The following is a 24,382-nucleotide window of genomic DNA, read 5'->3' as shown; positions in this document are numbered from 1 at the left end:
AAAAAAATAAATAAATAAATATTAAAAAAAGAAGAAAATAAAAGAATGACTGGGTCAAAAAAGAAATAAAAGGAGAGAACAAAACATACATACCATATTTCCCCGAAAATAAGACCTAGCCGTACAATCAGCTCTAATGCATCTTTTGGAGCAAAAATCAATATAAGACCGGGTCTTATTTAACTATAAGACCGAGTCTATAATATAATATAATATAACATAATATAATGTAATATAATATCATATAATATCAGGTCTTATATTAATTTTTGCTCCAAAAGACACATTAGAGCTGATTGTCCGGCTATGTCTTATTTTCGGAAAAACAGGGTAGGAACAAGTGAGAATAAAAATACAACATATCGAAACTTTTGGGATGCAACCAAAGCAGTAATAAGAGGGAAGTTTATATCACTACAGGCCTATCTCAAGAAACAAACAAACAAACAAATCCCAAATAAACAACCTAACATTACATATTAAAGAACTAGAAAAAGAAGAACGAATGAAGCCCAAAGTCAGCAGAAGGAAGGAAATAGTAAAAATTACAGCAGAATTAAATGAAATAAAGCACAAAAGACAATAGAAAAAAATTAATGCAACAAAGAGCTGGTTCTTTGAAAAGATTAATAAAATGGACAAAACTCTCACTAGACTCACTACGGAAAAAAAAGAAAAGACACAAATAAACAAAATCAGAAATGAAAGAGAAGTCACAACAGATACCACAGAAAAACAAAGGATCATACAAGAATACTATGAAAGAATATATGTCACCAAATTCAATACTTTAGAAGAAATGGAAAAGTTCTTAGAAATATAGAAACTTCCTAGACTGAATCACAAAGAACTGGAATATCTAAATAGATCAACAGTAAGGAAATTGAAACTATAATCAAAAATGTCCTCAAAAGCAGAAGTCCAAGACCAGATGGCTTCACCAGTGAATTCTACCAAACATTCAAAGATGATTTAATACCTGTCTTTCTCAAACGCTTCCAAAAACGTAAAGAAGAGGCAATAAATCCTAATTCATTTTATGAGGCCAACATTACCCTGAACTAAACCTGGCAAGGACTACACAAAAAAGGAACATTACAGACCAATATCTCTGATGAATATAGATGCAAAACATTCTAAACCAAATACTACCAAATCAAACACAACAATACATTAAAAAGATTATACATCACAATCAAGTGGGGTTCATTCTAGGGGCACAAGGATGGTTCAACATACGCAAATCGATCAACGAGATACATCACATAAACAAAATGTAAAATCATACGATCATATCAATAGATGCAGAAAAAGCATTTGACAAGATACAACATCCACTTATGATTAAAACACTTAACAAAATGGGTATAGATGGACAGTACCTCAGCATAATAAAGGACATATACAACAAATCCTCAGTTAATATCATACTTAATAGTGAAAAATTGAAAGTTTTTCCTCTAAAATTAGGACTACAACAAGGATGCCTCCTCTCACCACTATTATTCAACATAGTGTTGGAACTCCTTGCCAGAGAAATCAGGCAAGAGAAAGAATTAAAAGGCATCCAAATGGGGGAATGAAAAAGTCAAACTGTCACTTTTTGCAGATGACATGATTCTTTATATAGAAAACCCTAAAGACTCCACAAAAAACTATTAGAAACAATTAAAAAATACAGTAAAGTTGCAGGATACAAAATCAATGTACAAAAATTCATTGCATGCCTATACACTAACAATGAAATTTCAGAAAAAGAAAGGAAAACAACAACTCCTTTTATGATTGCAATAAATAGAATGAAAACCTAGGAATAAATTTAACAAAGAATGTGAAGGACTTATACACTGAAAACTACAAGACATTATTAAAAGAAATTGAAGACACAAAGAAATGGAAAGATATTCCTTGCTCATGGATTGGAAGAATCCACATAGTTAAAATAGCCATATTACTAAAGCAATACACTGATTTAGTGCAATCCCCATCAAAACCCCAATGGCAGTTTTTAAAGAAATAGAACCAAAAAAATCAGATTTATGTGGAATCACAAAAGATCCCCAAATAGCGAGAGCAATCCTGAGAAAAAAGAATAAAACCAGAGGTGTCACACTACCTGACTTCAAATTATACTACAAATTGACAATAATCAAAACAGCATGGCATTGGCAGAAAAACAGACACACAGACCAATGCAACAGAATTGAGAACCCAGAAATAAACCCACATATACAGAGGGTGCCAAAAAAATGTATCCACATTTTAAGAAAGGAAAAAACTGTATTAAATTATGCTGATGGTAACCACCTTGAGCACCTCTTGTAATTGCAGAAGTCAAAGTGACTTGTATCCATCCTTCTTTATCGGTATATATTGAGTATTACAATTTTAATACAGTTTTTTCCTTTCTTAAAATGTGTATACATTTTTTGGCACCCTCTGTATATGGGCAAATAATTTTCAACAAAGGAGCCAAAAACATATAATGGAAAAAAGAAAGCCTCTTCAATAAATGGTGCTGAGAAAATTGGAAAAAAAAGAATGAAATTAGATTTCTATCTGTCAACTAAATTTAAGGACCGTGGGTTCAGAGAGGATTTTATGGATTTGACCTCAAAAGTAAAGGAGGTAAAAGTAAAAATAAATGAATGAGACTATATCAAATTTAAAAGTTTCTGCACAGCAAAAGAAACCATCGACAAAATAAAGAGGCAACCAGCTTAATGGGAGAAGATATTTGCAAACAACTCCTCCAGGAAGGGGCTAATATCCAAAATATATAAAGAACTCATACAACTCAACAACAAAAAAACAAACAATCCAATTTAAAACTGGGCAGAGGAACAGAACAGACACTTCTCCCAGGAAGACATACAAATGGCCAACAGATATATGAAAAGATGCTCAACTTCACTAGCTATAAGGGAAATGCAAATCACAACCACAATTAGATAACCACCTCATACCTGTCAGAATGGCTATTACCAACAAGACAAGTAATAACAAGTGTTGAAGAGGCTGTGGAGAAAAAGGAACCCTATACACTGCTGGTGGGAATGTAAATTGGTACAGCCACTATGGGAAACAGTATAGAGATTCCTCCAAAAAATTAAGAATAGAATTACCATATGACCCAGCAATCCCTCTTCTGGCTGTCTACCCCCAAAATCTGAAAACATTTAAGATAAATGTACCCTTATGTACACTGCAGCATTATTCATGGTGGCCAAGACATGGAAACAACTGAAGTGTCCTTTGATTAGACGATTGGATAAAGAAGATGTGGTACATATATACAATGGAATATTACTCAGCCATAAGAAAATATGAAATAATGCCATTTGCGACAACATGGATGGATCTTGGATTACGCTAAGCAAAATAAGTCAGACAGAAAAAGTCAAGAACCATACGATTTCACTCATACGTGGGATATAAAACTGAAAGCAACAAACAAACAAGACAAACAAACCAAAACTCACAGACACAGACAATAGTTTAGTGGTTACCAGAAGTGGGGAGAGGGGAGGTAGCAGAGGATAAAAGGAGTTAAATGTATGGTGATGGAAGGAGAACTAACTCTGGGTGGTGAATACACAATGCAATGTATAGATGATGTATTATAGAATTGTACACTTGAAACCTATATAATTTTATTAACCAATGTCATCCCAATAAAATTAATTTTTTAAAAAGCACTAAAAAGATAAAACCCAGAAGGGGCATGGACATTAGGCACATATTGTCATGAACTTCTTATGGAAATACAAATTGTAAAATCTTCCAGGAAGGCAACTGAGCAATGTGTTTGAAATTCTACCAGACCTGATCTAGCAATTCAATTTCAAGTAACTTAAACTAAGAAAATAATCTTCTAGGATATAGCTGCAAGGATGTATTAATGGAGCAAAGAACTGGAATGTAACAAATAATAGGGGTTTAGTTAAATATGTTTAAATAAATAAGTTCAGTTTAGTTTAGTTAAATACATTTGACAAAAAAAAGTTAATTAGATGCAACAGCATGCACTGAAGCCATTAAAAACACTACTGAGGGGCAATATTTATTGACAAATTCATATGTTCAAGTGGGGAAAAAACCAAGATAGGTTACAATTGCTATTTGCAATATTACATTTTTTTAAAACGAGTGCGGCAGTGATTGAGATTAATATGGAGTTCAAAAGTCTCTTAAAAGACGTTCACCAAAATGTAAACCGCTTATTTTTGTGTGGTGGCATCAAGTGCATTTTTCTTATCAACTTTTTATATGGAACATATGTTCCTTTAATAAAATTTAAAAAAATTATCTATTGGCTTTTCGGAGCCTGGAATGCCCCTCCCCTCCCACACCGCTTCGGGCTCTTCCCTCCATTCTCACCTTCTCAGTGAGCGCGCGGAGGCCACCCTACTGACTTCCAAATGGGCCCCAAACACCCAAGACCGGGCTGTCTCGCTTTTTCCCGTCACAGTTACCTTCTAAAAGGTTATATAATTATGTTCATGGCGTTTTGTCTGCTCCCTTCCTCCCCAAAAAGTTCTCGAGAGCAATGATCAATGATCTTTGTTTTGTTCGCGGACACATTTCCAACAGTGCTTGACACATAACAGATGCTAGACACTTTCGTTGAATGACTTAAGGAGAAATAGGTTTGTTCTTGGCGAGTGTCTAGTTGTCTTACCATCACTACGCAGATGCACAGCTACAAGATACAGCCCTCCTTGAACCTTCCTTTCCTTCACCAGGAACCGGAAACACAGGGTCCTGCAGCCCACGCAGGGCAGAGCCCAGAAATGGGGTCTACGCACGCCACGGGCTCGTCAGGTACCCCGCCTCACAGATCGGAGCGGAGAATTACACTTCCCAGAATCCTTGGGTCATCGCGTGGACTACATTTCCCAACAGCATTAGCGGCCACCTCTAACCCGCCCCCTGCCCTGCCCCTCCCGGGCCTGCGTGGGGCGCGGGGTTTTTGCCGCTGGAGCGAGCGGCTTTTGGGCCTGAGCTCAGGAGGAGTTCAGACTCGAGGCTGCTGCCCCGCAGGGGCAGTTCTGGAGCCTCTCACCTGACGAGCGCGGCCGGCGGAGGCACGGCCCCCGGAGCCCCCGCGGCCTGGGCGAGGTGAGCGGCGGAGGGTCGGCGGGGTGCGGCAAGGAGGGCTGGGGCTTCGAGAAGATGCGGGGCACAGGCCCGAGAGACGCGAGCCGGGCCTTTGTGGGCGCGGGTGGGCTAAGGGCCGGGCACCCAGGCTCTGTCCGCCTCCCTCCCACGGTCCGTCCTGCAGACGAGCGGCTGAACGCGGCAGGTGGGGCATTTCGTCTCCACTGGCCCCGGGCCCCAGCTGCCCCCTACCCGACCGTTCCCTGCGCGCTATCTGCCCAGCGCCTGCCGGCGTTTGAATTTGCTACCGGCTGTCAGTGAACGTGAGGACATGTATTTCCTCCCCACACGGTCGCCACTGCCCTCCGGGGTGGCAGGCGTAACGATCTGTTTTCTGCCAGAAGTGAATTGCTGGTGGTTTCCCCCAATGGCAGCGCTAACACTGGAACCCAGGTCTGGTTTATGAGCCCATTCGTCAGACAGCAACTCACTCCCCGCCATAGGAAAGCTGTTGTTTACCCTTTCCGAAGCAGTTTTCTCCAAATATCTGGAAATGGATTCCTTGACAGGAGAGGGAGGAACGGGTGGGAAAATCTTGTGGAGAAATGTCGCACGCGTGCAGTGAGGTTAGAATGGACGCTCAGGAACGCGCCCTCACCTGCTGTGTGAGCAAGTTGCTCCCACTCTGCGCTCAGTCTCCTGATCTGTAAAATGGGGGTGCTGACAGTGCCAGCAGTGCTGTGGGACTGAACGATGTGGGCGGTGTCTGGCTCAGTGAGTCGCCGCGTCTGCTGCTGCTGGAGTCCCAGGTCCTCTTGCTCTGAGCCAGGGGAAGAGTTGGGGCCTGGACCAGGATGGCCCAGCCCTTCTCTCTGGTCTCCTCTGCTCCTAACTCCTCCCGACCTCCCTCTCTGAGGGCACGTGGCGTCATTCTCAGGTGGTGTAAGGATTTGAGAGCTGGTGATTCTGAGGGGTGGAGAGGAGAAGGGGCTTCTCCCTCCCGGCTCCCTTTTTCTTTCAGATCTGCCTTCTGGAGACTGTGCCCATCCTGGGGGAAGAGCCCAAAAAGAGGACATGGCTACTGAACAGGGGGAAGCAAAGTCTCAGGTAAGTTCATTGCATCTCAGGTCTTAGGGACAGATGGTGTGTTTGTTTGTTTGTTTGTTTTCCCTCAAACTGAAGTTCTCTCCCCAATACGATCTTCTCCAGGATTTGGAGCCCAAGTCCTTTTCCCTTTGAAGAGCCTGGTGGTTGGTGGACTCTGTAGTGAAGGCTTGCCTTCCCTGCCCCATCCATGGCTAGTGTTTCCCTTTTCTTTTCCTAACAGACACTCTTTTATTCATTTAACTCAATTCACTGTGTGATTACTAATTTGACAGGTAAGATGCCACGAGTCTTATATCACTAGCGGACAAAACAAACTAACATCACACTTGGCAGAGTTCTTTTCTGGCCCTGCCTCCTTGGCTCACCCATATCTCCCTCCCTACCCTTGGCAAGAATGCTTTCCTTTTTCTTTTCTCCTGATGATACCTTCTCCAGGCTTCTCCAACCTATAGGTTTTAGTTTTTTTCTCCCTTTTAACTTTATGGATCATGTGCCTTAATTATACCACTCTCTTGAAAACTGATCTTCACCTGCCATTTATGTGTAGGAATGAGGAAGGGACCCCCATTTGGTGAGCCAGTGTGTGTACAAAGGTAGCCATGTTGGAAGGGACACACAGTTGGAGAGGTCTCTTGTCTCTGAGAGCAGAGAGAAGACCCCTCAGGAAACGGCAGGGAGTGTTTCGTGGGCTATTGGTCCTGGAGAGGCAGTGTATACAGTGGTTAGGAAGTGGGGCTTTTGAGCCAGACAGCCAGGTTTGAACCCATGTTCTCCATTGACGTTTATGGGCCTTGGGCAAATAGCTCAGTTTCCTCATCTATAAAATAGGAATAACAACAATACCTACCTCATAGGTTAGGTGAGAGGATCACATGAGTTAGTGCATAGAAAGTGTTTAGATCAGGGCCTGGCACAGTATGTGATTGTTGAGGTAGCTGAACGATATTTTTGTAGTAATAACACTATTAATGTTGATAGATAGAAACTGCTCTACAGTGTTCCTAGGACCCAGAAAATACTTGCCTCATCTTCATCTAACCAGAACAGGTAATATTGCTGGGGAATGTCCTGAGAGCTTTACCGTTGTTCTCACTCTCACAGTAGCGATTATTATCCCCATTTTACATGTGAGGAAACTGAGGCTCAAAGAGGTCAAGTAACCTGTATTCAAACCCAAGTGTGTGTGGCTTCTAAGTTCGTGGTCATCGTCGTCCAGCCATGGCTCTGGTGATCTTTCAGAACACAGGGCAGACCAGCCACGTGGTACCAGGGCTCTTCCGCACGCTGATGTCATCTTTTGGACACACAGAATGCGCTGGTGTTTGATCTGAGGCTACGGCCGGGCCTCCCGTTGCATGTTTGGACTGTTTTTTTCTGAGGCTTTCCCACTCTGTTCCAACAGAGCCACGTTGCTCTCTTGCCCAGAATCGCCACCATCCCGTGTGTCAGTGAATCCCATACTTGCTAACCTCGCCTGCTGCCCATTCGTCGGTACTGCATGGACCTGTGTGTAAAAGTCACTGACAGGACCTTTTAGACCACAGAGCATATGCCAAGGACTGGGTTAAAGAAAACTTTAGTTACTGTCCCGCCTCGGCCACTAATGAATTATGTGACCTGGGGTCTTGACTGCCCTGGACCTTGTATTGCTCTAAAATGAGGACTGAACGAGGAGCTGGCATGCAGTCCTGTCCAGCTACACTTTTCTTTCATTGTTCAAATTAGTTCATCTGTTTCTTCTCTACCAGTTGGATTGTAAGTTCTTTGAAAGCAAATATCATTTCTTGTATTCTTCCCCCATATGCAAGTAAGTTAATGCCGTTTCCTATAAAATATTGCATGATCATGGTAAAAATTTTAGAGAGTATAAAATATGATGTGTATGTATATGTATGTGTGTCCATTTATATATGTATGTTCATAGATTTAAATATGTATGTATATATGTGTGTGTGTACATATGTATTTGTGTGTACATTTTATATATATATACATATACAGAAAAAGTAGTATCATCCTTAACCCCCCCCAGCTGGAGATAGCCACTGTTAATCCTTTGTTATGCATTTCTCAGCATCAATTTCTATGCACGTGTATAATTTTTTTTCAAAAATGGGAACAAACTACACACTGATACAGAACCTGCTTTCTGTTTTTCATACTATCATGGATGTCTTTTTAAGTCAACAAATATTATCATATTGTCATCAAATTATTATTCTAATTAACACTCCCACTAATGGCCTCCACACATCTCTTAAACTGGTTAACTCAGTGCCTGGTTCATACCTCATGCTGCTCCGTATATATTTGTCACTGGTTGATTGTTCACTGAACAAATGACCTGGAACCTTCAGAACCCAGGAAAATATCAGAAGCATATTATAGTAGCCTGTCTAACTCCCCACTGCTGCTGCCTTCACTCTGATGGGTGGTGCTGCATGAGCTGAGATGGCTTGTCTTTACAGGTGTCAGTGACGTTTGAGGATGTGGCTGTGCTCTTTACGCGGGATGAGTGGAGAAAGCTGCGTCCTCTTCAGAGAAGTTTGTACCAGGATGTGATGCTGGAGAACTACAGTAACCTGGTCTCATTGGGTAAGAACATCTTCGCTATAGATACAGAATTCAGAAATGGGGGTAGCTCAGTACCACTTCCCCGTGGGTCATCAGAAACTTTAGCTGAGTTTTGTCTGAGGATTGTGCAAATTGGATCTCCATAAATAAATATTAAAAACCGTTTCCCCTCCTAGGTGTGGAATTGCCCCGTGGGTGGGACAGTCTTCACAGTTGCACTTTAGAAACCCCCTCATAGTTCAGGAACCATTTTCCCTCCGTGAGTGTTCTGTGGGTTGTTTGCTCACCTCTCAGTAGAGCGTGCCTCTGCCCTCCTCATTGACCTGCCACTTGCCAGTTCTCTTTCCAGCCGGATGGACATTGTACAGTCCGTCACTGAAAGGGAGTGAGAGAGTGTTTTCTCATTTTAAACAAGCTACTTGGTACATAACCCTTTTCATAGGCACCTGTTTACAAATTTTAATTCAGTCTGTACATCTAGCATATTTTGTCTTCTGTAGAAGCTCTATTAATCAAGCCGCGTGTTTATCGTGTTTCTATAACGTACAACTAGTTATTACATAGTCGTGCGCTACACGTTGCGTCCTTTTCCGTAACACCCCTCACATCGTGGGGGCGTGACCTGCAAACCCCACAGGGGCTTTTCATACTGTCCCCTGAGTTTCCCCCTCAGGTCTGGCATACCTCTTTGTGTCCAGACAAAACCAAATAGTTTTTTCCTTTTTTTTCTGTGAGCAGGACTCCCATTTTCCAAACCCAAAGTGATCTCCCTGTTGCAGCAAGGAGAAGCACCCTGGAAGGTGGAGGAAGGCAGTCCGGGAGACTCCTGGCCAGGTGAGTGGACACAGGGCCGAGAGCCGCTGCCAGCAAGGGTCTGCTTAGTAAGTAGACGGGCGGCTTGGAGAGGTTGGTCAGGAAAGTTCTTCCTGGGGTCTCGGTCCTCAGGAAGTGGTGGAGAAGGGGGCGCTGAGGACCCCTGACACAAGCTTCTCTTTTTCTCTGGTAGTCACTTCACAGATGAATCTCTCAGGATCTCTTCTTGTTCTTTCCTGTTGTTTCAGAGGAGTGCTACGTTCTCACATATTCATTCAGCAAACATGATGTATTTCAGGAATTGCAAATATGCATTCTGATGAGGCTCAGGGTATGTACATGGGGAAAGAAAGAAACAAGAAAGGAAAGGCTTTTAGAAAAGTAGGTGGGGGCCACATTTAAAGTGCTTTGGGGCAGTTCTTAGAGATGTGAACTGTCCAGTGGGTGACTGTAAATAGTTAAAGGATTTTAAGCGCAAGAATTATATGGTCCTTGACATTTTAGAACAATTGGTCTGAATCAGAAACAATTTAAACACCTCTCCGTAAAGGCACAGCCGAAGAGGCTGTGGCCTGCCCCTACTCTGGCACACGGCACCGCGGTCAGAAAGAGCATTGACGAGCCCAGGCTCTCTCTGAGGCTCGTTAAGGACTAAAGCAAGTTCTGGAGCATTATTACGATGTGTCCCCATCTATGATTAAAGAAATCACATGTGTGTCTGTCTACGGGTATAATACGTGTGTGAGTGCAGAGAGAAAGATTAGGGGCACAGATTAGCTGGTACCAGTAGTTACATTTGGAATGGAATGGAGAATGAGTGGGGTGGGAGGGACTTTACTTACATGTAAGCTTTTACTTTTGCACAAGGAGAATAATTCATGAACTCCTTAGTTAAATTTAATAAGAACAGTCGCTTTTGAAGCATTACGGGATAGTTTTAAAGTGAGACCAAGCTCGATGTGGGAAGTTTGTGGAGATCACTGCGTAATGTAGGCACGACCTGACTAGGCCTGGAGAAGGCACGTGCAGTGGGGTTCAGGGGGGGGCCTTGTTAAGGGCGTAGGGTGAGTTCAGTGTGGGATGGGTTTCACTTGAGAGGTGAGTGAAATACTCGGGTGGAGATCGCTGGGGAGAGCGTATAAGGTCTGCGGGGTTGGAACACAGGGGAGGTCAGGGAGCCATCGGTACAAAGGTGGCATTTGAAGCTTTGAACTGACCAGGTGAGGACTCAGGAAACTTCAGCATTTAGGAAGTGGGTTAAGAAGAATCAGGAGAGAAACGGGAGAGGCGGCTATGGTGGAAGATGGCGACAGAAAACCACAGGTCCAGCCCTGCTGGAGCTCACAGTCAGGTGGGGAGGCAGACAAGTGGTCATGAACTGCAGAATGACAGGTTCAAAGTTCTGTGAGAACTGGACTGGCAGGGGGGTGTCTGCCGAGGCTCCCTTGAGGGAGGGTGACCCGAGAAAGGGGGAGGTACTCCAGACTTGGGAAAGGGCACGTGTGACGTCCAAGGCAGCCAGCCTGTGCGGACAGAGGTGAGGAGAGAGGAGCAGGGACGACCCTGCTGAGCAGGGGGTGGTCTGTGCCAGAGGGGCCGGGCACAGCCCCTGAGGAGTGGCCAGGCCGCAGGCCACAGGCCCAGGCTTACATTCTGCAAAGGTCAGCCTGCAGCCGGTGTGGAGCCTATTAGCGTGGAAGTGGGAGGACTTGTCCAAGGCTGTTGTCAGGTCCAGACGAGTCGGTGATGGGACAGGCTGTCTCGAGTCCCACGAGGACCTGGGACAGGCTGTCTTGATCCCCAAAGCCCCCATGTCCAGGGAGTTTCTTCAAACTGTGAGTTGAGATTTTTTTGATGAGGGAGCCACACTTGGCTTTCTTCCTGTCTTTGTAACTGTCATTTGGTGGAAACTGGTGGAGGCCACCACACAGTCAATGGAGTGCTGGCATCAGGGAACCAGTTTTGAGTTAGGGTTGCAGTCCCGCGGTCGGTGTGGGCTGAGCACGGCTGAAGGATCAGAGGAGGAGACAGAATCCCTTCCCCACATCCTGGAGCCTCCGCTGGTCGAGTGAGTGTCCCTTCCCGAGTGACCGTGTATTAGCTGGATTGACTGGAGTAGCGGGTATGACGAGTCCACAGCTGTCCAGAGAGACGCTGCAGCCACCCGGCGATGGGGTCCTCAGTGCGCCCATCTCAGGTTCGGGGAGACTTGAAGGAACAGTGAGTGCGTGTCTGAAGGAAGTAAGGCCATCAGAGCGAGCGGAATGTGCGCTTCTCTGGATGGGACGAGCCTCCTCTCTTCCCTCCAAGATGAAAGTCAGACAGGGTGTCCTGGGAGTCTGACGTGTGGTTCTGCCTGTCCTGCACCCCGGTGAGTCTCCATCTGCCTGGACTAAAGCGGCCTCAGAACAGCTCCCTTCCTGGGAGCCCAGGTGAAGGACCCGGGTGTTCCAGGAAGCACCTCAGAGTGTTTCCTCTAGACCAGAACCAAAGCCTACCCTTCAAACAGCCGGTGCCGGACAAGCTTGTGTCCAGGGTGGCACTCCTAGAACCTCTAGTTGCCTCAAAACATACTAAAACAATGATTTTCACCTCAAAAACAATTCACAGGTAGCAAAAGTAAAACCAAAAAGAAAAACAAACTGTCGTCCGCAGGTGTGTACGTTTTAAATTGAGAGATGTGAGGAGATGGCTCAGAGGGTATGCGTCGTGTCAGAACCTCTTGCCTAAGAAATGTGCCCAAAGTCTAATCACAGGTTGTGCTCTTCTGGAAGAGTTGTAATAGGAATAATGCGATTAAACCAACCTGTACATCTCATGAGTTTGCTTTACACTCAAATGTGGGCATCTTCTTGAAATCTAAAATTTTAAATCCAGGGATGGCCTAGGTAAACCATCACCTCCAATGAAAGTGTTTCCTTATCTTTTTCTCTTCCTGTGTCATTTAATGCAGGAAGCCTTGTGGGCGGACTGAACCTGTGCAGGGTGGTCAGCTTGAGGGGTCAGGGGGCTGCCTTCCACTCACCCGGATTTGCCGGGGCTGCTGTGCACAGAGAGCAGGGCGTCGTTTTCTAATTTGCGCAAAGGTGCCGTCTGTCGGGGTTAGCAGTCTGGTAAACCTGCATGCAGTGGTTTTAACAAGTGAATTCCTTACGTGGGGGAAGGGGGGCCCAGTGCTCCACTTTGTGATAACGTGTTTGTTAGTCTTGTACTTGTCCCCTGCCCTCCCCAACAAAGATCCTGTGTGGGCTCTGCACCCACCCTCCTGCCACCAAAATACACTGTCCTTGGAGCTGCCAGAATGATCCAGTTAAAATGTAAATCAGGTTGTGTCACTGCCAGTGCTTCCAGCTCATACAGTCCAGTCCCCAGAGAGGCCTTCGGAGTCCACACGGTCCTGCCCCGACTGCCTCTTCACCGTCACCTCCCTCTGCTCTGCCCTTTACTCAAGGACTCCAGTCACTCTGGCCACCTTGCCGTTCATCGAGCAGGCCCAGCAGGCTCCTGCCTCAGGGCCGGTTCTTCCGGATGGACGGATGGAAGGACGGCCATGAGACCACGTGACTCCCTTCCTCGTGGTGCTGCCCAGATGGTACTTCCTCGAAGGCACAGCTCGCATAAACACAGCCCTCCGTCCTCCACATTCATCCCCTCACCATGCTTTATTTTCCACAATAGTATATGTTTGTTTATTCTCTGTCTCTTCCTCTGAATTGTGAACTTCCTTATGCTAAGTTGTCTGTGTCATTTGTTCCCATGCCCCCAGTGCTGAAAATAGTGCCTGGTCAGAGCAGACTTCCAGTTAATGATGCCTGAACGACTTGGCTAGGTCAGTGATGACGGAGACAGAAAGAAGGGAACTGGTTTCGGAGACAATTGGGAGATAAAAGCAGCATGACTTGGAAATGGATTAGATATGGAAGATAAAGGAGATGGAGTTGTCGAGGATGCTTGCTGGGTTTGTGGCTTGTTCTGGGATGGACAGAGCTAGCATTCACAGAGGTATGATACTGGAAGATCAGATTTGGGGAATGATATAAATTTAGTTTTGGATGAATTGTATTCAGTTGTCTTTGGTTGACCCAGTTATCTAAGTGGAGGTATCAAGTAGCCTCCTAGATGTGGAGTACCGCCCCTCAGAGCACAGACTGGATACGAAATGTAAATCTGGGAGGCCCTGCTCAATATACAGTACTTGAAACAATGGTTGAGTTTGAGTTACCTTATGGAGCTCAGAGAACAATAAGAGCAAGAAAAAAGCCTTTGACTCAATTTTGAGGAACTCTGGCATTCCGTGGCCAGGGAGAGAGAAACGAAGCCGTAGGGAAGACACGTGGAGGTGTACGATCGGGGGAAACTCAGGAGAGTCTGGCGCATTGAAGTCAAGGCTCTTAACAGGATGGTATCAGTAGAAGGGGAGAAGTAGATGTTTCTGAGACATGTTTCGATGGTAAAATAAACAAGTCTTGGTAACTGATCAGCTGAGTGGGCTGAGGGAGAGGTGTTAAAGATGCCTCTTAAAGTTTTGATTCAGAAGTGGTGTCATTTACAGAGACAAGGGGGTTATACAGGTTGGAGGGAAAAATGAATTCAGTTTTAGGCATGTTGAATTTGAGGTGTCTTTGAGTCCAAGTTGCTATTTTGGGTATAGAGAGTAGAGAAGCCATGCCTAGGGTGTATGTTTGCAATTGAAGCTGGTCTGTGGAAGAGAAGAATTGGGGGCCTAGTACTAAACCCTAAGGAACCCCAAGGACTAAAGATCAGGTGGCGGGAAATAAGTGCACAGAGGAGACTGAGGCTGGTGGAAAACGAAAAGAATGTGGAGGAACGTGTGGGGTCACTGTAGTAAAGGAAGGAAGCATCTGGAGGAAAACGAGTAGTCACTATCAGACGCTACTGAGAAGCCTGTTAGGTGAGAACCGGAGCATCTTGCCTTCACCACCTGGAGGTCAGAGTTGCTGTAGCGAGGGTAGTGGTGAGGATAGAAGTCAGGATGGAGCCAACGAGGGTGAGTGAGCGGGAGGAAATGACCAGGTGTAGGATACTAGGGAAAATTGGTGTGAAAAAGACACAGCAACAGCAGCTGGACGGGCTCCTCTCTGCATTTACAAATATTTCTCTGTATACTTTGTTTCCTTTGTCCACTCCAGTTATAGTATACAACACATTCTTTTCCCCCTTTCCATTGGTATTTACTGAAACTCCTTCCATGCCAGTACAGAGAGAGCTTTTGCACTCTGGGGAGGAGGGAACCTTGGGGAGCCTCTCTCTTTGGCTGGGGGAAGAGGTGATTTGGTTATATGTGGCGTTGGATAATGTTAGCCCAGCAGGTCCAGTTAGGGCTAGGGTTTTATAAATGGTGTTGCTAATTAGCAATATGGGTATTGATTTAAAGCTATATCTTTATCACATGTCCATGTAAAGTCCTGATGTTTTACAGTTAGAGTTAGCCTAATTGTCCATCAAAAGAATCTGGTTGAATAAACTGAGGTACATTCACTCTGGGATTCTTGGCAACTGTGAAAAGGAATGAGGAACACCTTAATTTATTATCTGTCTCTTCCTCTGAATTGTGAACTCCCTTATTCTAGGTTGTCTGTGTCTTTTGTTCCCATTCCCCCAGTACTTAAAACAGTGCCTGGTCAGAGCAGTCTTCCACTTAAATTCCACTACGGGGTGATCTCCAGAACATATCAGTAAGTGGGGAAAGGTGCAGAGTAGCGAGAAGAAAGGAGACACCAACAAAGAAAAAGTGTGTATTTGCTTATATTAAAAAAAAAAAAAGGAAGCAAAAAACAAATAATAAAAGCAGATCAGTAAAAATGATTACCTTATAGGGTGAAGGAAGAAAAAGGATGGAGAGAACAGGGATAGAATCTAGAATGTTTTATATGGTATCTTGTTTTATAATTTTGACTTTGGAACTATAAAAAATATTTTATAGAATTATAAAACAAAATTAAATAAAAATGAAAAAGCGTTCCATAAATATTGAAAGCAAAACGAAACAAATGATCCTAATTGTGTTTCAGGTTAGTGACTTAGTCACATAGAAAATAATTATTTCAAATGTCTTTATATCACACCAGTTTGAATAAGCATCCTTTGTGGTTTATATCTGTGAAATTGTGATTTATAATAAGAAATATATCTTTGGTCTCCATCCCCACTTCTGGTACTGAGCTCCTGAGACCCTTGGAATGGCCCAGAACTACAAAGGTGTCTTTTGAGGGCTGGCCAGAAGAACCAATCATGTGACTACCGGGTTGGAACTTTCAATCCCACCCTGTGATCTGTCGGAAGGGGAGTGGGCTGGAAGTTGAATTAATCACCAGTGACCCTTGATTTCATCAATCATGTCTGTGCAATGAAGCCTCTATAACACCCCAAAGGATGGGGTTCTGAGAGCTTCTGGGTTGGTGAACACATGGAGATTTGGGGAGAAGGGTGCGCTCAGAGCATGGAAGCTACAGGCCCTTTCCCCATTCCCTGCACTATGTATCTTTTCCATCTGGCTCTTCCTTAGTTACATCCTTTATAATAAACTGGTGATCTAGTACGTCACATGTTTCTCTGAGTTCTGTGAGCCACTCTAGCAAATAAATTGAACCCAAAAAGGGGGTTGTGGGAACCTTCAGTGTATAGCTGGTTGATAAGATGAAAACCTGGGCTTTCTACTGGCACCTGAAGGGGATGGGGTCAGTCTTGTAAGACCCAACACTTTACCTGTGGATCTGTCACTGTCTCCAGGTAGACAGTGTCAGAATTGAATTAAATTGTAGGACACCAAGCTGGTGTCCGAGAAATTGTAGGACACCAAGCTGGTGTCCGAGAATTACTTGGTGTGGGAACCACTACAACCTGCCCCCACTACACACACAGGTTGAAATTGGGTGCAGAACTTCTAATACCTAATGGGCAAAAATAACTGCAAACAATAGTGTTGAATGTGGTGGGTATAATAAGAGTATGTGGTTATGTTTACAAATAGAGTTCTTATTTTTGAGAATATTTTCTGAAATATGGATGAAATGATATAACACCTGAGATTTAGTTTAGCACACTCTAGTGGAAGAGATGTAGGGGTTTGTATGAATGTGCTCAGCTCCTATAATAAAGTACCACCAGCTGTGTGGCTTAAACAAGAGAAATTGATTGTCTCAGTTCTGGAAGCTAAAAGTCCAAAGTCAAGGTGTTGGCAGGGCCGTGCTCCCTCCGAGACTCTGGGGAGAACCTTTCCTTGTCGCGTGCCAGCTTCTGGTGGTGGCGCAGCCCTTGTTCTTGGGTTGCGGCTGCATCACTCCAGTCTCTGCTCCTGTGTCACGTGCTGTGCTCCCTGTGTGTCTGGGCATGTTCTTCGCGCTTTGCATGCCCGTTTGCAAATGTCCCTTTTTTATAAGAACACCAGTCATGTTGGATTAGGACCCACCCTAATGACCTCATTTTAACTTGATTAAATCTGCAAAGACACTATGTCAAAAAAGGGTCACTTTCTGTGTTCCTGGAAGTTAGGACTTCAACATATCCTTTTTGGGTGACACTGCAACCCATAACAAGGTAATAGATAAGACAGTGTTAGTGATTGTTGAAGCTGACTTGCAGATTCATTGTACAGTTGACTCTACTTTTGTGTATGCTAAACCATTTTCCATAATAAAAGCCTAAAAAATTAGAATTACCAACAACAAAATTTCTAAAACACCTTTTTTCTTTTCCAGCCACACAAACATTGTGGAGAGTGTTTATAAATGTGTAGCCCTACCTCCTATGACGGTGTGCTGTAGAATTCCCAGCAGGTAGCTCCCTCAGGGCGCTGACTGAACAATCTTGTGAGACTACAAACGCGTATGGCATTTTTATAGGAATAATTTTGAATCTGACCAAGTGCAGGATAAAGTGGGGAGGGACACTTTAGGAAACCAGTCTGGAAAGCTTGGGTTCAGAGATTTTGATGCTGCCTTCAGCCCTCACACTACCCCTCCATCTAGCCTATGGCTGATCCTTTGAAATCCCATCTTAGATGTTTCTTCTGAAATACACTAACCACCGCCTATATCCCTTCCCTGCTTGAACCCTCCACTATCTAAGGATTTGGATGCTATTTTTAGTTGTAGAAATTATCATATTGTGATGTGATTGCCTGTTTTTCCTTTGTCTCTAATGCCAAACTGTAAACTCCTTGAAGAAATCATCTGTTTCTTCTCATTCCTGGCTCCAGGATGTCTTTTGGATCACCAAAAGACATCTGTTAAAAGCATAAAAAATATTTGATGAATGAATAAGGAGCAATCAGTGCTTTTTGAAATAATAAGAGGAATTTTATGCAAGTAAGAGAGAGAAATCCAATGGGAAATACTACAGGAAAGGTGAGAAACAGAGGTCACAGAATCAAATGGAGGGTCTTTAGCAATAGTCACTACGTAGCAAGGAGGTCCTGAGTTGGGATGTGATCCTGATGGTTGTTAGAGACCTTAGTGAGGGGATTTAAAAGAAGTTGATGACTGACTAGACTTGGAATACAGGGGAGAGAAGGTTCTGAGATGAAACCAAGAATTTATGGCAAAGTAACTGAAAAGACTATGATGTGATTCTGACCTGGGAAACAGAAAAAAGGGTTTGTAAAGGAATTCACCGAGTTCAGGTTTGGACACGTTGAATTTGAAAAGAAAGATACTCAAATGGAAAGTCTGGCAGGCAGTTGGAAGTACCTCCATAGTATCCTGAGAAAAGTCAGGTAGTCATTTGCATAGGAGGTGTGGGAATGGATGAGACCATCTCAGGAGAGAGGGTTGAACAGAGACTCTCAGAGTGTCATAAAAGCCAAGGGAACGTACACCTAATGACAGGAACGAGTCAGGGTGGTGTCATGAGCAAGAGCATTGTGGCTCCTAAACTTCTGACCTAAGTCTTAGCCTTGTTCATGAGGTAGCTCCAGCCCAGGCTTATCCTGGAGCAAAAAGTTAAAGTACACTTCAGGAGACAGAGCTGCAGGCCCGTAGAAACTAAGCAGATCATAAGGAACAATTAGGATGTCCACAGCCTAGGACTTGTCTGCTTCAGTGGGAAAAACAAATTCAGGACCAAGGCATTGGCACTTGAAAGTAGAGTTGAGATGAGTTTCCCAGTATTGGTGTGGACCTCTGTAGCTATAATCACTTCCATTTAAAAATAAAAACTCCCCATGTCCTATTTTTCTATTCTCCTTTAAACAAAACTTTGCAAAAAGCATTTCTATACTTGATGTTCCTATTTTCCTACCTCCCATTGTGTCTTCTGTGTATTCCAGTGGGGCTTTCTTCCTTACTATTCCACAAAAAGCACAGTTATTGAATCCCAGACAGTCTCCATCTTGGCACTATTAGGGTTTAGTTTTTAATTCTCAGATTATTTGCCAAAGTTGATCCCTCGAGCCTCCCTGAAGTACTTTTTCCCTTTGTTGTCTAGAACACCATACTCTTCCGATTTTCTTCCTTTTCTTGACTTCTAATGTTGTAGTGCCTGAGTGACTTCTTTTAGTTTTTCTTTCTTTCTTTTTTTTTTTTTTTTTGGTGCGGGGAGAAGGGGAACGGAAGGGGAGCAGGACTTTATTGAACAGTGTGTACTTCCAGGATTTTTTCCAAGTCAAGTTGTTGTCCTTTCAGTCGTAGTTGTGGAGGCCACAGTTCGACTCCAGGTCCAGTTGCTGTTGTTAATTGCAGTGGGCACAGCCCACCATCCCTTGTGGGAGTTGAACCGGCAGCCTTGTGGTTGAGAGCCCACTGGCCCATGTGGGAATTGAACTGGCAGTCTTCGGCATTAGGAGCACGGAGCTCCAACTGCCTGAGCCACCTGGCCGGACCCTCTTTTAGTTCTTCAGCTTTAAATAAAACTTAGCTACAGAAGACTCCCAAATACCTAACTGTAGTTTGGACCTTTTCCAAGATTTCCAAAATAATATCTACAACTGACTGTTTCAGTATCTTCCTTCAGTATCTAGCAGGCATCTTAGCCATAACAAACATGTCGGAAACAGATTACCCCTCACACTCACCCTTTTCCTCATCTTCCCCTTCTCAGTAACATTCCAGCATTCAGCATTTTCAGGCTAGAAACCTGGAGTAACTAGGTTTTTTAATTCCTTCTCAGCAACCCACTTAGGTAACTGCACCCAAATACTCAGGGCTCTAGTAAAGGTGTTGGTCGCAAAACTGCAGTCTTTACATACAGGCCTAAGGCAGGGTCTCTAACTTGACTTTATTACAAGCTAGAATCCAAATTGCAGACTCTTACTGTCTTCTTCCCAGCACATATGCTAAACCTAGAACCAGTGACTCATATCCACAGGGGAAAGTACCCCATTTTTGTGAACGCCTCCTATACTTTTACCCAAATAAATATGCTGAAATTTGATCATTTAATGTATCAAGACTTGGAGAAGGAGCTGGGAAGATGTTGGACAGAAAGTAAAACACTCCTCTTTCCCTTACAATAAATAGTAAAGAGATGGGTGCATATAATATTAATTGAGGAAGGTGTATGTAGAATAATAAATAAATCCCAAACCCTAGGGAATACCAGCTTTTAAATTGGGAACGAAAAGGTTATCCATGCAGGAAACTGAGAAGTGAACACTGGTAGGAAAAAAGAGAAAAGCAGAATACCTGTGTTCACCAAGCAGAGGGAAAATGTACACAGGTGAGACAGTGAATGTCTGATAGGAATCTCAGATACAGTGAGATGCAAAGGAGCCCTTTAAATGGTTACCTCTTGCCAGGACAAAATGCTAAACTATGTGTACAACCATTCCCCTGGCAAAATTTAATATTCAATGAATTGTGTTCTTACCCACTTTTACTATTTATTGAATTCAATTCTGTTCTTTACCATTTTATCATGTTATTACTTTTTACCTTTTTATATTTATGCCTATCTTATTGTTGATTTTTGAGTCTTTTCTACCTTGCTTGCGTAGCCTCTCATGCTTGATGCATGAGTAAGGCTGCCTTCCTAGCTTGTGACCTTTGGTTTCATGCCTATCTGTGTTCCCTCTGAGATTAATTCAATAATGCCTTCCGGTTTAACTGACCCTGAAACTCCCATCATCCACATAATGTACTGTTCTGTAAGGCAACTTCTCCCACAGGTATTTGAATCATGTGTGTGTGTGTGTGTAATTAATATATAAGTAATGGAGAATATATGACATTGTTTAAATTAGGAATATGTAAGTAATTAAGAAAGATCAACAAAACATTTCATGTATAATTTGGATGCCATCAGGACGATCTATAGGTTAATAGGGCATGCTAATCTGCTTGCAAAGAACACTTATGGGAGAAAAGGAAAGTGAAATATGTAATATATATTATATATAATTTTTTTAACACTGTGGTATGTGCTATAATTAGGAGAATGGACTGTGGAAGATCAGTGTCAAGAAAGAAGCCAGAAGGAGTTCATTTTTGAACTAAATCTGAAGGCTATGAAGGAATTTGGCATGAGGGAAAAGGAGGAAGACTTTCCAGATTAGGAATGATTACATAAAGAAGATAAATGTCATGAAGAAAATTTAGGAATCTATCATGGGCTTTGGACTCGGATCCCAGACTACCTTTCCCAATTCATGCTCCTCTTTTCTCCATTCTCCATTCGTCAGTTCTCCTGGTCACTCTTATTTACGCTTACCCTCTTTAAATAGGTTTGCTTTATTTTTCTTACACTAGTATTTCAGCTTCTATCAATTATTTTTCTATACTGCTTAAATCTCCTAAATTTTTCCTCTTACTATTTTTGAGACAGACACCAAGACCTTATTTAAATATCACCAGTATTTATTTATTTTATACATTTTGTCTCAGCCAAATACTATATCATATGAAACATCTTCATTTTTCCCCCCTCCAGGATGGAAGAGAAGTCATAAAACCACAAAGTCAACTCAAACACAAGATTCTTCATTTCAGGAGCTGACAGGGAAAAGATCGGAAAGGAATGGACCCTGGGACTTCAAATCAGAAAAACCCTGCATATCTGAAGACAGATTAGAGAAAAAGCAGGAGAAAAGGGAAAGTGTTCAGATAGTGTCAGTCCCCCACAAAAAAATCCTTACTATGGAAAGAAAACATAAAAATACTGAATTTGGCCAAAACTTCAGCCCAAACTCAGTCCTCATTAGGCAACAAATGGTTCCCAGAGAAAAAACACCACCAAAATGTGAAATACAAGGAAACAGCTTCAAACAGAATTTAAATTTACTTAATCAACCAAAAATCAACATAGCAGAGAAACGCTACAAATGTAGTCTGTGTGAGAAAACCTTTATTAACACGTCATCCCTTCGTAAACACGAGAAAAACCATAGTGGAGAGAAATTATTTAAATGTAAAGACTGTTCAAAAGCCTTTAACCAAAGTTCAGCTCTTATTCAACATCAAATAACCCATACTGGAGAGAAACCCTATGTATGTAAAGAATGCGGTAAAGCCTTTACTCTTAGTACATCCCTTTATAAACATCTAAGAACACATACTGTGGAGAAATCCTATAGATGTAAAGAATGTGGTAAATCTTTCAGTCGAAGGTCAGGCCTTTTTATACATCAAAAAATCCATGCTAGAGAAAACCCCTATAAATATAATCCAGGTAGGAAGGCATCTAGTTGCAACACATCCCTCCCTGGATGTCAGAGAACTCATTCCAGAAAGAAGTCCTATTTATGTAATGAATGTGGCAACACCTTTAAGTCTAGTTCATCCCTTCGTTATCATCAGAGAATTCACACAGGAGAGAAACCTTTTAAATGTAGTGAATGTGGGAGAGCCTTCAGTCAGAGTGCCTCTCTTATTCAACATGAAAGAATTCACACTGGAGAAAAGCCCTATAGATGTAATGAATGTGGAAAAGGCTTCACTTCTATTTCACGCCTTAATAGACACCGAATAATTCATACTGGTGAGAAGTTTTATAATTGTAATGAATGTGGTAAAGCCTTAAGTTCCCACTCGACACTTATTATTCATGAGAGAATTCATACTGGAGAGAAACCATGTAAATGTAAAGTGTGTGGGAAAGCCTTCAGACAAAGTTCAGCTCTCATTCAACATCAGAGAATGCATACTGGAGAAAGACCGTATAAATGTAATGAATGTGGGAAAACATTCAGGTGTAACTCATCCCTTAGTAATCATCAGAGAATTCATACTGGAGAGAAACCATATCGATGTGAGGAATGTGGGATATCTTTTGGCCAAAGTTCGGCTCTTATTCAACATCGAAGGATTCATACTGGAGAGAAACCCTTTAAATGTAATACATGTGGGAAAACTTTTAGACAAAGCTCATCACGTATTGCCCATCAGAGAATTCATACTGGAGAGAAACCTTATGAATGTAATACTTGTGGGAAACTTTTCAATCACAGGTCATCTCTTACTAATCATTATAAAATTCATATTGAAGAGAACCCCTAGAAAGTAGATTCGCATGTGTGAAAGCCTTAAACCAAAGCTCATCAGAATACATGAGAATGATGTAATAAATGTAATGGATACAGAAAAAGCCTTTCTATAATTTAGTAACCAGATGTTAAATTCCAAGGTAAATCTTGACTATAATAGAGAATGAGGAAAATGGAAAGTGTTCATGTCTGTCATAAACTTTAAAATAACCTGAAATGAAGAATTGACAACTGGAGACATTGATTTGGGGCATTTGTAAAAATAAAAGAATTGTTTTATCTCTACAGCAGTGTATACTAGATATCGTGATTGTCATAAACATCTGGGACTGGTGTGTGCACTGCATTCCTCATATAAAAGAAAAAAAACTATAAACTGGTAATACTTTTTTAAATAACTAACATTAGCATATAAAAGATGTGATCAAAGAAATTACACATTTTTGGAGAAAAAGACCAAATAAAAGATAAAAATGAATTGTAAACTACCTCTCAGCTTCTGGGGTGTGTCCTTTTCCTGACCCGATGTCAAACTTTGTGCATGGGTTTTATTTTAAAATAGAAATAAAAGTCTGTTCTTCCTTTGTTCAACTAATTGCTGTTGAGAATTTTCTACCCAATTTCTAATTATGTTGTCAGAAATTTCTTTTTGCTCTGAATTTATGAAAGTATATGTGAGCTATATATGTGAGCTTTCACCTTAAGCATATTAAATAAGCCATCATTCCAAGTTTAAAGTTATTAAATATATATATTTAAATTCAATTCACAACAGAAGTTTGTGAATCTTAAAAGAAGTTTAATGAATCTTAACACGTGCCAAAATACTGAAAGTACATCAATCATTTCATGACAAAAAGGCTGTTTTTCTTATTTGGTTTTCTCTAGTGTCAAACACTTTCAGGAAGACAAACGGAGTAATTATAAACAACTCAGTATTGTTTTAATCCCAACTTTGGGGTAGATACTATACTGCACACTGGGAGTTTTAGGAAGAAAGGCTTTCAAGAAGCCATGGATTGGGGAAAAAGAGATGGAGTTGAGGGACTAGCAGATGAGTAAGCAAATTATATCACAGTGTGTAAATATGGTTGGTTTAACAGGCAAATGGATAATTTATGGTAATATGTTGCAAGAAGGTTGTAGAGATTTGCACAGGATGAGGAAAGATGAGATTGAACGTAACCAAGGAAACTTGGAGACAGCAAAGAATGCTTTCCAGACGCCATGATACCTGAGCCAGGTTTCAAAAGAGTAGGAAGTCTCCAGAGGGTGAGAGAGCTTTCCAAATAAGAGGAAACTGCACGTGTGAAGGTATAAGTGGGTAATATGGCACCTTTGTGGAAACGTAGA

General features: G+C 42.4%; 1 protein-coding gene across 1 annotated transcript; it reads left to right on the top strand.

Annotated features, from left to right (window-relative positions):
* The first annotated feature begins 4,800 nt into the window (after positions 1-4,800).
* Positions 4,801-23,620, top strand: ZNF354A (zinc finger protein 354A). The gene is made up of 5 exons (XM_019713717.3): positions 4,801-5,121; positions 6,122-6,207; positions 8,676-8,802; positions 9,520-9,615; positions 21,478-23,620. Exons 2-5 carry the CDS (start codon positions 6,175-6,177, stop codon positions 23,040-23,042), a joined length of 1,821 nt encoding a protein of 606 aa, XP_019569276.1. The 5' UTR covers positions 4,801-5,121; positions 6,122-6,174; the 3' UTR covers positions 23,043-23,620.
* Positions 23,621-24,382: the final 762 nt, after the last annotated feature.

The sequence above is a fragment of the Rhinolophus sinicus genome, chromosome 5 (assembly GCF_057876585.1).
Source record: "Rhinolophus sinicus isolate RSI-liver-muscle chromosome 5, RSI-T2T, whole genome shotgun sequence".
Classification (NCBI taxonomy): Eukaryota; Metazoa; Chordata; class Mammalia; order Chiroptera; family Rhinolophidae; genus Rhinolophus; species Rhinolophus sinicus.
The sequence above is the reverse complement of the archived record's forward strand: the minus strand, read 5'-3'. Positions and strand labels throughout refer to the sequence as shown.